Below are 14,708 nucleotides of genomic sequence, written 5' to 3'. Positions count from 1 at the left end.
TGTCAATCAATTATTTAAGAGATGAACTACGGCAGGAGCTAAAGACAATCCGTGAGGCTGTAGAGAGGGACTCCCGCGCTCAGGTGAAAGTACTGCGAACAGAACTTGGGGATGATGTTCGCAGTATGGATCACATGAATGGTGTCTTCGAAGACATTCGACAGAATTACACGCTATGAAGACGGAAAACGCCGAGCTGACAGATGAAAATTGTAAGCTACGCGCTGAACTTGATAGAATCACGAAACGCCTTGCAGACGCGGAGTCTCGTTTACAACACTCCGAACAATATTCGAGGAACAAAAATATCGAAATTAAGGATATCGCGGAAAGCCCCAACGAGGACGTAACTGCAGTTGTTTGCAAACTTGGACAGCTTTCAGGAGTGAGCGTTGCACCAGATGACATTGAGGTTTGTCACCGTGTTCATGCTAGAAATAAGCCAGGCTGCATTATTGTACATTTCACGCGACGCAGAAGCGGGATGCCCTGCTTGAGAAGGCAAGAAAACTGAGTCTTAAGAACAGCGACTTTGTCAATGAATCAGCGTCGCCTGTCTACGTGAATGAGCACTTATGTCCAACACTAAAACGTCTCCTCGGAATGGCTTCGTCTAAAAATCGCGCAAATGGGTGGAAATACGTATGGCGACGTAATGGGAAGACCTTTGGAAAAAAGTCGGACTGATCAGACACTTGCCATAAGGCAGGAGTACGATCTGAAAAAAATCCAATCAACAGCTCTGCATGGTTAGCGATCGAGTGCACTCCAAAATGGAGCAATACGAAGACAACGGATTACGACGCCACATTAGTAACAAAAGCAAAGTTATAATAGAAACTGCTGAAACCAGTCGGGCAGTACGAAATCAAACACGAAGGCGCAGACCGAGACGTAAATCTCGCAATATTTTTACATTTACTTTTGTTGAAACATTCTGTAATGGATATGAAATTGGCACTTGGCAACGACTGTTATTGTGGATGCATTCAAATAGGAGGACAGTTTCACAATATGTAATGTAGTTGATACCGGGTACAATAAATGAAACGAGAAGGTCAGTACACTGTGAAGTCAGATATAATTCAATGTTTTTTATCGTTTTGGTGATGAGAATGCAAATAACCCTTTTCATAAATCGGCACACATGGCGTGGTCGCTCATGCGCGTTAATAGTATAGCCGGGACATTCTGATCAATATGCGTTTTCATTGAGCAAATGCTACACCAAAAGTGTTGTTTTTCTCGTCTGTGACGGCTTCGTCGACAAATGAAACTGCAAAACGGATGCAGCTAATTGACTTAACGGTGCCTGAATTTCAGGAATGCTCTAACTGTGTCCATTTCAACTTGAGATCTGGTCGCAATAAGTACGACGACGTTGAATGTTTCTTTAGCGAGGTTAAAATTATCTTTGATATTGTGATGTTTACGGAAACGTGGTTTACTTGCGAAGAGGATGGGTTTGAAATGCACGGATATAAGTCTTACTATGTAAACCGCTATCAGGAGCGTGGTGGAGGCGTGTCCATTTTGGCCTCAAATGAAGTACATTGCGAATTGCTATCTGAGTATTGTTGTTCTACTCCTCACTATGAAACACTTATTCTCAAATCATGGAAATTTTTATTCTGTGTCTGCTATCGCCCACCTCGCGGTGACGTTTCCTCCTTTTTAGCTTTTTAGATTTACTCCTTGAATTTGTTAACTATTATAAATATGAAATCATTTTAGGCGGCTATCTTAATATTAATTTATTGCAGATATCCATAATAAAGCTGCCTTTGAGTCTCTCTTAGATATACAAAATTACCAAAATGTAATAACTTCACCAACGAGGCTGACAACAACAGAAACTCGTCTTGATCTGTTCATTATAAATGTTGATTTGCGCCGCCTGCACTCTGGTGTTATAAACTACTGCCTCAACGACCATCTTCCAATATTAATTTCTGTAAATGAATCTTCTAAAATTATTGACCACTCTACACCAGTGGCACACATTTCTTACAGATCAATTAACTCTCTCACATTAACCAGTTTTCGTGAATCTATCGCACAGGTAAGCTGGGATGATATTTTGAGTGAACGTAATACGGAAATCGCCTACGATAGGTTCTTGGAAAAGTTTACATCTATCTACAATTCATGCTTTCCACAAAAAACATTTACCCGACCAAAGGAAGCTCGTAAGCCATGAATAACTACTGACATTTTGCATCTAATAAGAAAACTAGAACAGCTATACAAAACATTCATTGAAACTAGATGTCCTCATATGCTTAGTGCTTTCAAAAAACATAGAAATCATGTCACTAAAGAACTTCGTGCTGCTAAAAACAGGTACCATTATAACCGTTTAATTTCTTCGAGCCAACGCTCTGGGCAGATGTGGCGCAAACTAAATACGATATTTGGTAAAAGTACTGAACCTATTAGCAAGATGCTGAAGGACAACGTGGAAATTTCTGGAGCAGAACCAGCAAACGCATTTAATGGTTCCTTTCTATCTAATCTCCCATCATCATCTGGAGGTGACAGCCTGTCTTACATGCAGCCGCGCTGCCAGCATAACACGTTTCTGCGGCCAGTATCTGAATCGGAAGTTGTTACAACGTGCACGAGTTTAAGAAACAGCACAGCCACAGATATGATCGATTTGCAGATAAAACCGGTAAAATTCGTTAGTGATCTGATTGCACATTGCTTAACGCATGTAATTAAGAATTGTCTTTTATGTGCGGTATTTCCTCGTAAAATGCAATGCGCAAAAATGACAACAATCTACAAAAAAAAGGTGATAGGAATGATCTTACGAACTACCGTCCAATCTCCATTCTACCAGTCTTTTCAAAAGGTCTTGAAAAAATGATTTTAACGCGTTTAATTTCATTTACTGATCGCTAAAACATGCTAACTGACTCGCAGTACGGCTTCAGGAAAGATAAATCTACAGAGCTGACATTGCTCATGCAAAAAGAAATTATACTTGGAATGTTTGATGGTGGTGGTCGCAAACTTTATTGAAAGGGGCAGGGGAAAGGGGGAGGTGCCTGAGGGATCGGGCTCAAGTAAGGCCCCGACCTGCTTGGCCTTCTCCGCCCAGTCTACCAATTCAAGCTGTCGGTCGACGTCCCCGGAAAATCAGAGCTTGTTCCTTGGTAGCTTTCTATATCTCACAAAAGCATTCGATCACATTATTACGGTATTATCGGGAGATACACAAGAGACGAGCCGCCGCGAGAACGACGACGAAGTGGGTTTGTGCCCTTGGCGCGAGCGAATGTCATTGAAACCAATCGATTTCCTTGTTAGACTGATCGTTCTCCCTCCCCGCTATAGCTTTCCTTTAGTTCTTATGTATTATTATTATTATTATTATTATTATTATTATTATTATTATTATTATTATACCTAGTTTTCTTGTGATTATTTCTTTTCACTCCAAACACAAAGCGTCTACTTTTAAACTCCAATGTTCAAATTGTTAACTCCCTTATTATTATTTGAGGCACCTGATTTAACCACCCGATTCATGGCCAATCCCCCACTGTGGGTATGTGCCACGGCCACACAGGACAACAACAACAACAGCAACAACAGCAACAAGAATGTCGGCCTGGCGCTCTGGCTCCAGTCCAGTGTAAATAGCCTGTAAATAGCCTCCTCCGTCTGTGTCTTTCTACACGTAAAAATATTAGTAACAACATACTTGTGAAAAAAATGGAGGACTATGACATTCGAGGGAAAGCTCTGTCACTTATTTCGTCGTACCTACAGAATCGGTCGCACTTTGTCATCATTAATGGTCACTCTTCTTTAGTCAAACCAGTTAACTTAGGTGTTCCACAGGGAAGCGTTTTGGGTCCTTTTTTCTTGGTTCTTTACATTAAAGATATTGTTAACATTGATCATACCGCCAAGTATATGTTATACTCTGACGATACTAGCCTATTTTTTACGGGCTCGGATGTCACATGCTTATCTTTTTGCACAAATGAAACACTTCATCGCATTCACTTGTGGGCTACAAACAATGAATCAAAGCTGAATATTAGTAAAACCAAAGCAGTTTTGTTTCACCCACGAAACAAATTCTGCCAAATCCCCCAAACTAAAACGTTTGGCGTGATTTTCTCCCATAATTTGTCCTGGGATGCTCACATCAATTGCCTAACGAAAAAACTATCCAAAGTAATTGGTCTCATGCGTCGACATTGCTCTACGTTCCCTCTTTCTATTAACAATATTTTGTACAATGCTCTATTTTCTTCTACGCTAAACTATGGTGCACTAGTTTGGGGAACAAGAACTAAAGAAAATATGAAGAAACTTCTTTCACTTCAGAAGCGTGCAATACGCCTTGTTTTAAAGCCACTTACCTAAGTCAAACAGAGGACATGTTCAACAAGCTTAAGCTTGTTAACGTACAATGTATGTTAAATTTCAGACTACTTCGGCAACATAAACTGGAAACAAACATGAAAAATTACCTTCTGAAATTACTGGCGAGGTCGCGAAAAAATTCCCCTGCATGCAACACACGCTATCCCGAAACATGGAAAATTGATAGATGCCGCACGACCTACGATAAACAAATGTTAAAGTACACATTAAGACCTTGTTAAATGAGTTGGCCAAAAATGACACGGATATAGAATTGATCTCTTTGAATGAGCTACGCAACATATATGTATAGCTCTCCATTGTTCTATTTTTTGGTTGAAACACTACTTGTATTTTCTGTACTTCTTTTTTCTCGTTTCTGATCCAGTGAATTCCCCACAATGTTCTTGTATATTCATGGATTTTCTTTATGCACATATTTGCCTATTGTTTGCATTGTTTTTTGTATATTCTGAAGTTTTTGCATATCCTGCAAATTGATTTTCTCCTACTTTTTGTGTGGAATCGATGCCACTGTATGCCACGCCATGGTGCACGGACCCAGTCAAGCCTTCTCAGGCTTTTTGTCTGTGCTCCAAACATCTAGCACATATTGAATAAAGCTGGATTGAATTGAATATGGTGAAGGTGCGGAGAAACCCCTATGCTCTTTACAAAGACTGCACGAATTCGTGTAGTATAGCGGACTCTCACGTATTGAAAGATGTGTTAATAAATTGTCTCTCTTTGTCCCTTCCGTATTCGCAATTACACGGAACATGTCTTCGTTTGAAGATGCAGCACATGGTTAATTGGCGTACAGAGGGGAAAGAAGTGGGACCTGCTATCGTCTGGCTCGTCTGTCAGCCTCCCTTCCGTAGATGAGCTGAGCTCGCCCACACGTTTTGCACAACCGGTACCCGTAAACGAAGCTATAGTTCGTCCACAATAATAAAGAGTCAATTCGCGTAGCCAATAACAATCTGCGCACCTCCAAGCGTCAAGTTCTGTTCTTCAGTCGCAAATCGCGCTGAAAAACAGAAAGAGCTGAAATCTCGACAGACGCATTTTTAAAGCAGAGAACAAGAAAAAATGGCAGTGCCATCGTCATCGGGTGCCGCATGTAGTGACCGCAAAGAAAGCAACGAAAGCGGGCAATCAGTGAAGCTCCTATTTACTTTGAAGAAGAAGTTAACTTCTTCATATTGGAGTTTTTTGAAATATCTCATTGCCGTCGCAGTGCAATGACTTTGAAGAGGTCAACTCGTCGGAAGTTCCATCTGTCGTAGCTTGTATAAGATCAGCAGCTCCGGGTCGTGATGGTATATCTGTTAGCATGCTCAAATTCTTGGCACAACTTTACGGGTGTGTAGCTACATATTTTGAACATTTCTCTTCAAAAAACATGGCTACCTAACGAGTGCATGGGAGATAGCTAAAGTTATCTTGCTTCTAAAGAACGCTGAAAAAGGGCTTGATTTAGACCACATTCGGCCAATCAATACAACCTCTAATATGGTAAAATTAATTGAAAAAGTTGTTTATTTCTAATCGTATATCAGATCACATTTCTAATATTAAGGCGTTGAGAACCGCTCAGATTGGATTTCGCAGTGGTTGTTCTATCTGATCCACGCATCTCGATTTAGAACGCAAGATACAGTTGGCTAAAAGAAACTCAGTAGTTTCGGCCCTCGTAGCACTAGATGTTGCAAAACTTACGACAGCGTAGAGTATAACATTCCACTGAATTAACTTGTTGCCTTAAACCCTCCGTCGTATGTCATTAGTTGGATCAGGGATTTCTTGCCCGGAAGAACAGTTTTTCTGCACAGACGAAAATCATCATTCTGAGTGGTTCTCCCACACCTGTGGCCTGGGAGAACCACATAACATTGACATAAACCACTTAACATCAACAAAAGTGCCCTTTCTTGTATTCCCTTCGCATCAATCGGTTTCCTTATCCATTGTATATCGGAATCAGCTGATTCCGCTGGGAGGCGATATAAGGTACCTGGGAGTCATTTGCCATCCTGGCCTAGATTGGCGTCCTCATATAAAAAACGTTGTGAGAAAAGGTGAAATCCCTCTTGGCCGGTTGACAGAAGATGCAACAGGAAGTTTGGTATGCGTAGGACACTCTACTCTAGATTTATCGCGCTTATGTACGACCCATTCTTGAATTTGGCTGTGTGCTGATATCTGGGTCTCTAAATTATCAGCTGCAACCTTTATTTGTGATAGAGAGACGGGCCCTACATCAGTGTCTTGGCGTCCCTAGTATGTTGTGAACTCTGGGCTGTATCTAAAAGCAAACACACCAGATTTAGCGTGGAGATTTCAGCTGCTAACAGAAAAGACTTTTCTCAGAGCATACGAACATGTTCCCGATACAAGTTACCCAGTGTTTGTCGCACTGCCGGCACTATATTTTTTTATTCTATGTGGCCAAGATACAAGCTCCCTAGGTCGTGTTTACGCAGAGTCTTAGCAAAAAAAAAAAAAAAAAGCGCGTTAACCTACAATTAGTTCAATGTATCACTTCAATAGAAACATGTAATACTTGTAAATTTGATTACGCTTTTCCTAAGAATGCTAAATTCATAGCCAAACAGGCACTGGTCGGACTCTTGAATGAGTGTCTGGAAGATTTTCCCTCATACAATGTAGTGTCCGCGGACGCCTCACAATAAGATTAGAAATCAGCGATAGGTATTTGCTCCTTAACACTATCACGTAGCTTTGCTATTCGTCTTGCCGATTACACTCCAATTTATGTGGCCGAATTCATGGCCATATACTTGGCCGTATGCAAAATTCCAAAAAAATGTATCACACACAATATTGCTCGCAGACTGCTTATCAGTTCTTATGTCGTTAGAAAGCATAGGTAATCCACTATTGTACCGATTGCTACGCTTTTTTATTCCACATCATGTTAAAGAAATTCGGTTTTTGTGTATATCTGGGTATTGTGAAGTAGCACTTAATGAGATTGCAGACAGCTTGGCAAAGGCAGTGCTTGGTGGGCTAGTAAGTTTCTTTATACCGAACCTTACTATGCTGATGGCAATAAGATTCCGAAGGCGAAAAATCCTAGGCAGAAAAAAATGAGCCTCTCCTTGCTGCACCGGATTACGAACATTCGGCGTTCCCCCGGAATGTCCGGTCTTGTCCCTCTCGCCAATGCGAAGTTTCCATTACCCTATTAAGATGTCGAATACCGCAACTAAATCTGTACCTGAGTAGGTGTGGGTTCGCACCATCGTACGTTTGTGCGTCATGTGGTGATATAGAAGCCCTGGAGTATTTTCTCCTCTTTTGTGGAAAATATAATTCCGAAAAAAAAGACCTACTAAGAGCAGCCCCTATTGTGTATGGGCTTTCCTCTCTCGGTGATTAACATTTCATCTTTTGGGGCAAGTACCTTTGGTCTAGCCCGATAGTAAGTGTGTCAGATCGTGCATGAGTACGTCATTGCTACTGGGATACTCTCATGTTAGACACCTTTTCCTCATTATTAACATTGAATCGCGTTATTTTCGTAATATAGTATCTTCGTCAAAATTGGCATGACCACTACTCAAGAAAAGAAAACAACAGAAAAATAATTTATAATCACTATTGATTAAATATAAAGAGTACAGATCAATAAGTTAACAGGAAGCAAGAAATTCACATGTTTCCATTGAGGATCATGGCCAATCCCTCCCTCATGGGTAGGTGCCGTAATTTTGAAGGAAGAAGTAGAAGAAGAGGTATATCTGCGTCGTCACTAAATGTTCAGCTTTTATGTGGGAATCATAGCATGACATGCCCATTCTGGAGGATTGACCAAGATAGGACACACACCCAGTACGACATTGGCATCGATATTACAGAGGTTCTTGGCTTTGGCTCCGAATCGTTCGATGAAGGACGCATCACTATTCGCAGACAAGGTGCGCAAGTCAGCGTAAACTATCCACCACTGTTCGCCTCTACGTTGCCTCCACATGGCAAACTTCACTGAAGTTATCCTGTACAGAAATGCAGGTACATACGAATTACTCCGACGTGAACTTATATCTAGACGTTATGGAAGCGTTGGTTTCTGGGAATCTTCGAAACTGGAAGCATGCCAAAAGGGGAAGACATACCGACGACCTCGCTAAGCGCTTCGTCACCTGCCACTTCCTAAGATACCTCCATCGGGCACCTACATGACAGACGCCTAAAGGCGCTACTTTTGTGTGCTCAAAAAAGTCGGGCAAAAGAGAGAGAGAGGAAGAGAAAGCAATCCCGAAAGTCGTGCGCATACTATAGACTGGCACTCTGTGTAAAAAATTCGAATACAGCGCACATCTCGGAATCTATGTGAATGGAAGCTTTAGCAAATAATTAAATACTTTAAAACTAACGGCAATGCGTACGATTTTGTTTGCTCTCATTCAATGTAACAAGTAATCTCATGTAATGTTAATGTTTATCCACCACAAAGGTCACAACTTTATTGACGTGTAATTTTACGGCGATAGCAATTATATGGACACTCCAGGCGCATTTCATGTGAAGCCCGGGAAAGTAGGCGAGGGAAGCTTGTATTTATTATAGGTGTACTGTGTTTTGAGGTGCACCTACCACACTGAGGCCTTCCTGCATGACTAGTTGTAATCAAAGGTGACAGTCGGGTGTCGCAACAGTCACAGGGGACAGTAGGCATGTTCATTTTTCTTGTTCACTTCATTGCCGCTCGAAAAACCAACCTGAAGCAGTGCAGTGAAGCTAACTTTCGCACACGCTAAAATACTTTTTTTTTGTGCATGTTCAACTATGTATGCCTTTCTGAATGTGTTTCAGGCATTTATTTAGTGCATTGATTCAACCAAACATTTTTTTAATTGGTATTCTGGGAAAGTTTTTTGGGAAAATAATTCTGGATGTAAAAAGGTCAAGGATCAGCACTTCAACAGCGTAGTTTCTGTAGCTGAGCGCAGGGCGATAAACTACCATTCTACACCATACCTACTTGCTCGATATAGTATGTGCTGCCTGAATTCTTGTTTCTTCTTCGACATAAACACATTTATGATATATACATCCTCTGTCAAACTAAGACTGGAGGGTGTTTAGGTTAGGTACACGCTTATATTTTTCTCCACATAAAGCAGCTGACTGTTGCCATGAAAACATTGTCGCTCACATAAACATTACGTAAGTACTTCCGTTACGCTGGTTACCGCTTGCAGAAAGATGAGAATTACAGAGGCAGGCTTCTCTCCACGGTGCACCGCACTAAGGAGAAGACAGATTTGACGAACGCCTTGTAAGTGCAGAGAGCTATACGAACGCCGGACGCATTCGAAATCATGTAGAGGTTCGCACATGTAGGTAGAGTGTCGGTGGGCGTCGTATACAGCTGTACCACCAAGTTTATATGTCGCAAAGCCCGACGTTCGATAGTCGTATCGCTTCTGGCCGCCGCCTACGTCGTGTTGCCCTTCAGTTACACTCATTTTCGTCTATTTATTATCTGCATTAAATTGACATTTCACTTCTCATTAACAATATGAACGCAAAATTCCTAATGTGCTTTCCTTGGCGTCAGCGGCATTTTGAACTCGCTCAAAAGGCCCCAGACTTTCTTTCTTTCTTTCTTTCTTTCTTTCTTTCTTTCTTTCTTTCTTTCTTTCTTTCTTTCTTTCTTTCTTTTTCCTTCTTTCTTTCTTATGAGGAAAATTGCGCCTGAGCCAAGACTTATTGTCTTCGAATCACCGAGGCAAAACGAAACATCTCTAATGCTGCCTGTCGATCATTGCTTCGAAATGAGGACGGAGAAAATTGGCTGTACGAAAGCCCCTGATTTATTAGACAGTTTTAGAATAGCGTTTGTCGCCTTACGTGCGTTAAACGTAGGCACCTTTGCGGGACGTTACGGTGCGCGTCCTTTCAAGTCTTTTAGTTTACCGTACAGAAACGCAAACGTACAGAAGACGTTATAAAATAGGGCGCGGTCTGGTGTCTCGCGCCAAACGTACGTATCCAAGCCAAGTCGATATATTAGCCACCATCCTGCTGTTGCTATGCGGACGCGTCTCGTTAGGCCTACGGGCGCCAGAATCGCGGAACGATCTGAGAAAATGGACGCTGATAACTAACCTTTCAGGTGAGTTTAGAGAAAGCCAAGGCTTATTACAGTAGTTATTGGTGATCAACGTGAGTGAGAGCGTAGCCATCACCAGAATTCATGCTGAAGCGGGAGTCATGCGTGCCGCAATGTTCGACAACGCTATTTCTTAGCGTCCGTAAACGTTAGGCACGTTAAATTTCCCAAATAACGTAAGTTATCATGGCGCACGTAAACCACAGAAACCCAATAGCGTTCGGAGCATGCGCAGGGAGGACGACGCTATATTTTTACTCGCGTAATGCGTTTACGTTTGGTTGCAAACGCTATTCTAAAACTGTCTATTAGTGCGAGCATTAGAACGATATCAGTGCAAGAAAGCCTGTGAGCGCGCTACTGCTCGTGGCACCTTTTCTTTTCTTATTGAGAAATATCTGCTCTCGTCCTCGCAGGGGCGCACAAATAGCTTCTTTGCAACGACCTGCTATAGTGGCGTAGCGAGTAACTGGTTTCCACAAAGCAATCCTTTTGTTGATAGGTACCACATGCATGATTGTTGCACGAATGCGTATGGGCGTTCGCCTAACCCAGGGAGTCCTATATACGAAACATGTTGGCCTGAATGCAGAGAACTGCGAGAAAGCGTGAGCTAACTCAGGAAGTCTGAAGAAACATTTTGGCCTGAACACGGAGAACTGCGAAAAAGCGCGGACTTTGCGCAGCGCCAACGAAAGGCTGGCTACTTGAGACGGACCGCATGTGTAGCGAGCCTAGGAGTTACCGGTGCCGCGCGATAGCCCGTATACATAGCCCTTCACCGCAGCTTTTCTGACATGCGTTATAGTGTTACGGGTAGCAAATATGGTGCGGAAATTGCGCCATCACACAAGCACTATGCCCAGAATTTTAACAAATGCACACAAGGATGCGCAAACCCATGCCGCTTGCCTTCAAACGACACACCACGTCGAGTACGAAGCGAGAACACGATAATTTGCATTGTTAGTGAGAAGAGAAATGGCGGTCTATATGAACTTGAAAAATGGGGTACCAGCGAAACACAAAGGACGTGCACTCAAGGAAAAGGCGTTAGACGCGGACGAACGCTGGACTTTCGACTGTACTTTATTGAAATTTACATTCCCGCACATAACCTCCAACGCATGCGCATCTTCAGCTCCTCCCAAGACATGTGCACAGATAACACCTCGAAGATACATTGCCATGTCAAAACAGCCGACGCATGCGCAATTTCTACTCCTCCCACGACCTGTGCATGAATGTCAGTTTTTTATTAATCATATTTTACCTACTCGATAGGTAAGCACGTTCCTTGTTTGTTAAACACAAAGACGTATCGCTGACACAAATTTCTTTCTCATTTCCAATGTGGAAAGCTTCTAAGATTTCGCGTTCGTATCTGGTCTTGCCCTTCCCTAAAATTTTTCCCTTTTTCCCTTCCCTTTTTCAACTTCATCATGCACCAACTGGCCCAAGAGCTTGCGCTAATGTGGTCTATAAATTTTGATATATGCGCGTTGTGACTCTCCGTGCACGCGGAAAAGTACGAGCACGCGATAAAGTATACGTACTGTTTGGCGGTACGCCGGTGCCTGGCTCGAGGTGTTCCATTGGCCCGTGCTCCAGTTTAACGGTTCATGCGCTGCAAGTATATGATATATATAATGAATAAAAGTCAGGCAGAAATTCCTCTGGGATAGCACCGATACCTAGGAGTGTCAAACACCCTAGAGGAAATGTGCGAGGCGAAACTCACGGCACAATATGTCAGATTAACTGGCAGCAAAACGGGCAGCTCCATCCTTAGGAAACTGGGCTACCAGAGCCCAGAATCGCGGGAGGGGTAACCACCATCCCCAAAGAAATTACCAACAGGTTAAGAATACCCCCCTCCCAAGAAACATGCACCCCATACACAACGAGGAACGCAGGAGAAGCAGAGTCCAAAGACTCCAAAGCTCCCTCCTCCAAAAACAAGGGGTAGTGTACATCGATGCGGCAGAGTACCCAGAAGGGCACTACGCTGCAGTAGTCGAGAGGGAAAAAGGCGAGCCAATCTCGAGCAGTAGCGTGAGACACTCTTCACCAGAGGAGGCAGAGATGGCGGCGATTGCCCTGGCAATCACAAACCCATCAACCAGAATAATTATCACCGATTCTAAAACTGCAATCAAAGCCTATGGCACCGGCAAGGTGTCCAAAGAGGCTGGCTAAAATCTGAAGGTAGGCAAGGAGAACGTACCCAACGACCTAATTATAATATCATGGGCGCCCGCCCATAGTGGACTCACAGGGAACGAGATCGCAACGAGGTCGCCCGAGTACTCACACACCGGGCCCCAGCGCAGGCAGACTACTGCCTGTCCAAAAAGCGACACCTAACCCCATACAGAGAAATTCTAGAACACCTCAGAATGGGCAGGAGAACCCCCCCCCCCCCCCCCCCATAGAACTCTCACAAAGAAGGAAGAAGTTATCTGGCGAAAACTGCAGACGGGTACCTTCCCAAACTCGTATATCCTACACAAATGGCATCCTGAGGTGCACTCTTCCAAATGCAAAAACTGTGAAGGCATAGTGACCATAAATCACATGCTCTGGGCTTGCCCAGCGTTAAATGGTCTACACGAGAACAAAGAGTCATGGGAATCCTCCCTCCGTAGCCAGGAAGATCAAGCCCGAAAACAAGTCATCGGTCAAGCTCAGACCGCCGCCTGGAAGGCAAGTAATTCCGTCTGGCGTCTAGGGGGGAGGTAGACAGTGAAAGGGGGAGCTGCGTCTCACCCCGATCACCCATACTCCCTGACGGGTGCAAATAAAGTGATTTCTCTCTATCTGGGAGTTGTCTAAGCATTGTGTCATTTTCTCATCTCCACGCTGTCCATTGTCATTATCAATGTTATAAAACTTGATCCGACCAGTATACAAACTTATCAACCCTTATCGGTCGTTATCAACCTTATCGGACTAGATCCGACCCTTATCGACGCTTATCGGTTGTTATCAGTCTTGTCGGACTCGATTCGAGCCTTATCAACCCTTATCAGTCGGCACAACCTTATCGCAACTGATCCGAACCTTATCAAGCCTTCTCTATCCTTATCAACCTTATTGGACACGATCCGAACCATGTCAAGTTTTATCGGTCCTTATCAACCTTATCGGACTTTATCCGACACTTATCAACCCTTCTCGGTACATATTAAGCTTATCAGAATTGTTCCGTCTATTATAAGCCCTTATCGCTCTTTAGCACTTTTTCCATCCTCGTCGAACCATTATCAACAGTGATGAGACCCATATAACCCCTCATCACTCCTTATCAACTCATTGACTGCCGATCTGTGTGTGTTGCGCGACGTTAAGCGCATGAGCCTTCCAAGATCGGTGGCATTTCAGTCGGTGAAGGAAGGACCCAAGGTAGGCGCACACTGGGGATGTGCCGTGCATGGCATTAAATATTCGCAAAATTGGAATTCTCCTGATAACTACAATGCTCTAAGTCGTCTCTACATGTTGTCCTAGAGATGGCTTTTATTCCACCATTACCAAATCTTTCAACAAAGCTTTCATAGAAACTGCTCTCCTTTGACATTCCTTTTCTACCAGATACGAGTATATATTTGCCCTCTACAAGTGTGGGTGTTTAGATTACAGTGGGTAAGGCACTCAGCTTCAGGGCGTGGGGCCATAGGTTCGAAAGTATGGTCCGCCAACGTTCTCTTTCGAATTTATTTTGTTTTATACATTCGTTCTACGTGACGGACGGGTTTCGTCGTTGGGTAGGCATAGAAATGCTTACGCTTTTAATAATGTGAATGGCTGGTGAACCAACCAAGCGACTTACGAACCAAGTGCCGATTTCACAAAGCTTTCGTCCGTAAAAACTCTTTGCTAATTTGTGCCGCCGGCCGCCTTCGCTCATAATAAGGTAGCGGCCATTATATAGCTGGTATTTGTTTTGACACCAACTGATCGAGAGTAAAGAACTTGCGTCATTTGCCGCTGCCTTTTGCAACAAAAATGCCCAACATGACCATCGGCTGGCATATGCTGATCGAATACGAACAGTTCTATCGCAACAACTTTCTTTTTATGGGTAGAGGGGTGAGAGGGGATGGGACAGGCCTTGCTTCGTGAATACAGGGTTAGATTGAGTAAAAAGCCACCACGCTATGCGCACGTACACTAC

At 43.2% G+C, this 14,708-nt stretch overlaps 1 protein-coding gene across 1 annotated transcript in view; it reads right to left on the bottom strand.

Annotated features, from left to right (window-relative positions):
* LOC142575643 (uncharacterized) overlaps positions 1-14,708 on the bottom strand; it is a 135,090-nt gene that overhangs the window by 83,925 nt on the left and 36,457 nt on the right. Inside the window, exon 2 of the mRNA XM_075685179.1 lies at positions 12,088-12,158. Coding sequence (XP_075541294.1) covers positions 12,088-12,127 — 40 coding nt within the window. The 5' untranslated portion in view covers positions 12,128-12,158. The remainder of the gene's footprint in view (positions 1-12,087; positions 12,159-14,708) is intronic.

Source organism: Dermacentor variabilis, chromosome 1 (assembly GCF_050947875.1).
Source record: "Dermacentor variabilis isolate Ectoservices chromosome 1, ASM5094787v1, whole genome shotgun sequence".
NCBI lineage: Eukaryota > Metazoa > Arthropoda > Arachnida > Ixodida > Ixodidae > Dermacentor > Dermacentor variabilis.
The sequence above is the reverse complement of the archived record's forward strand: the minus strand, read 5'-3'. Positions and strand labels throughout refer to the sequence as shown.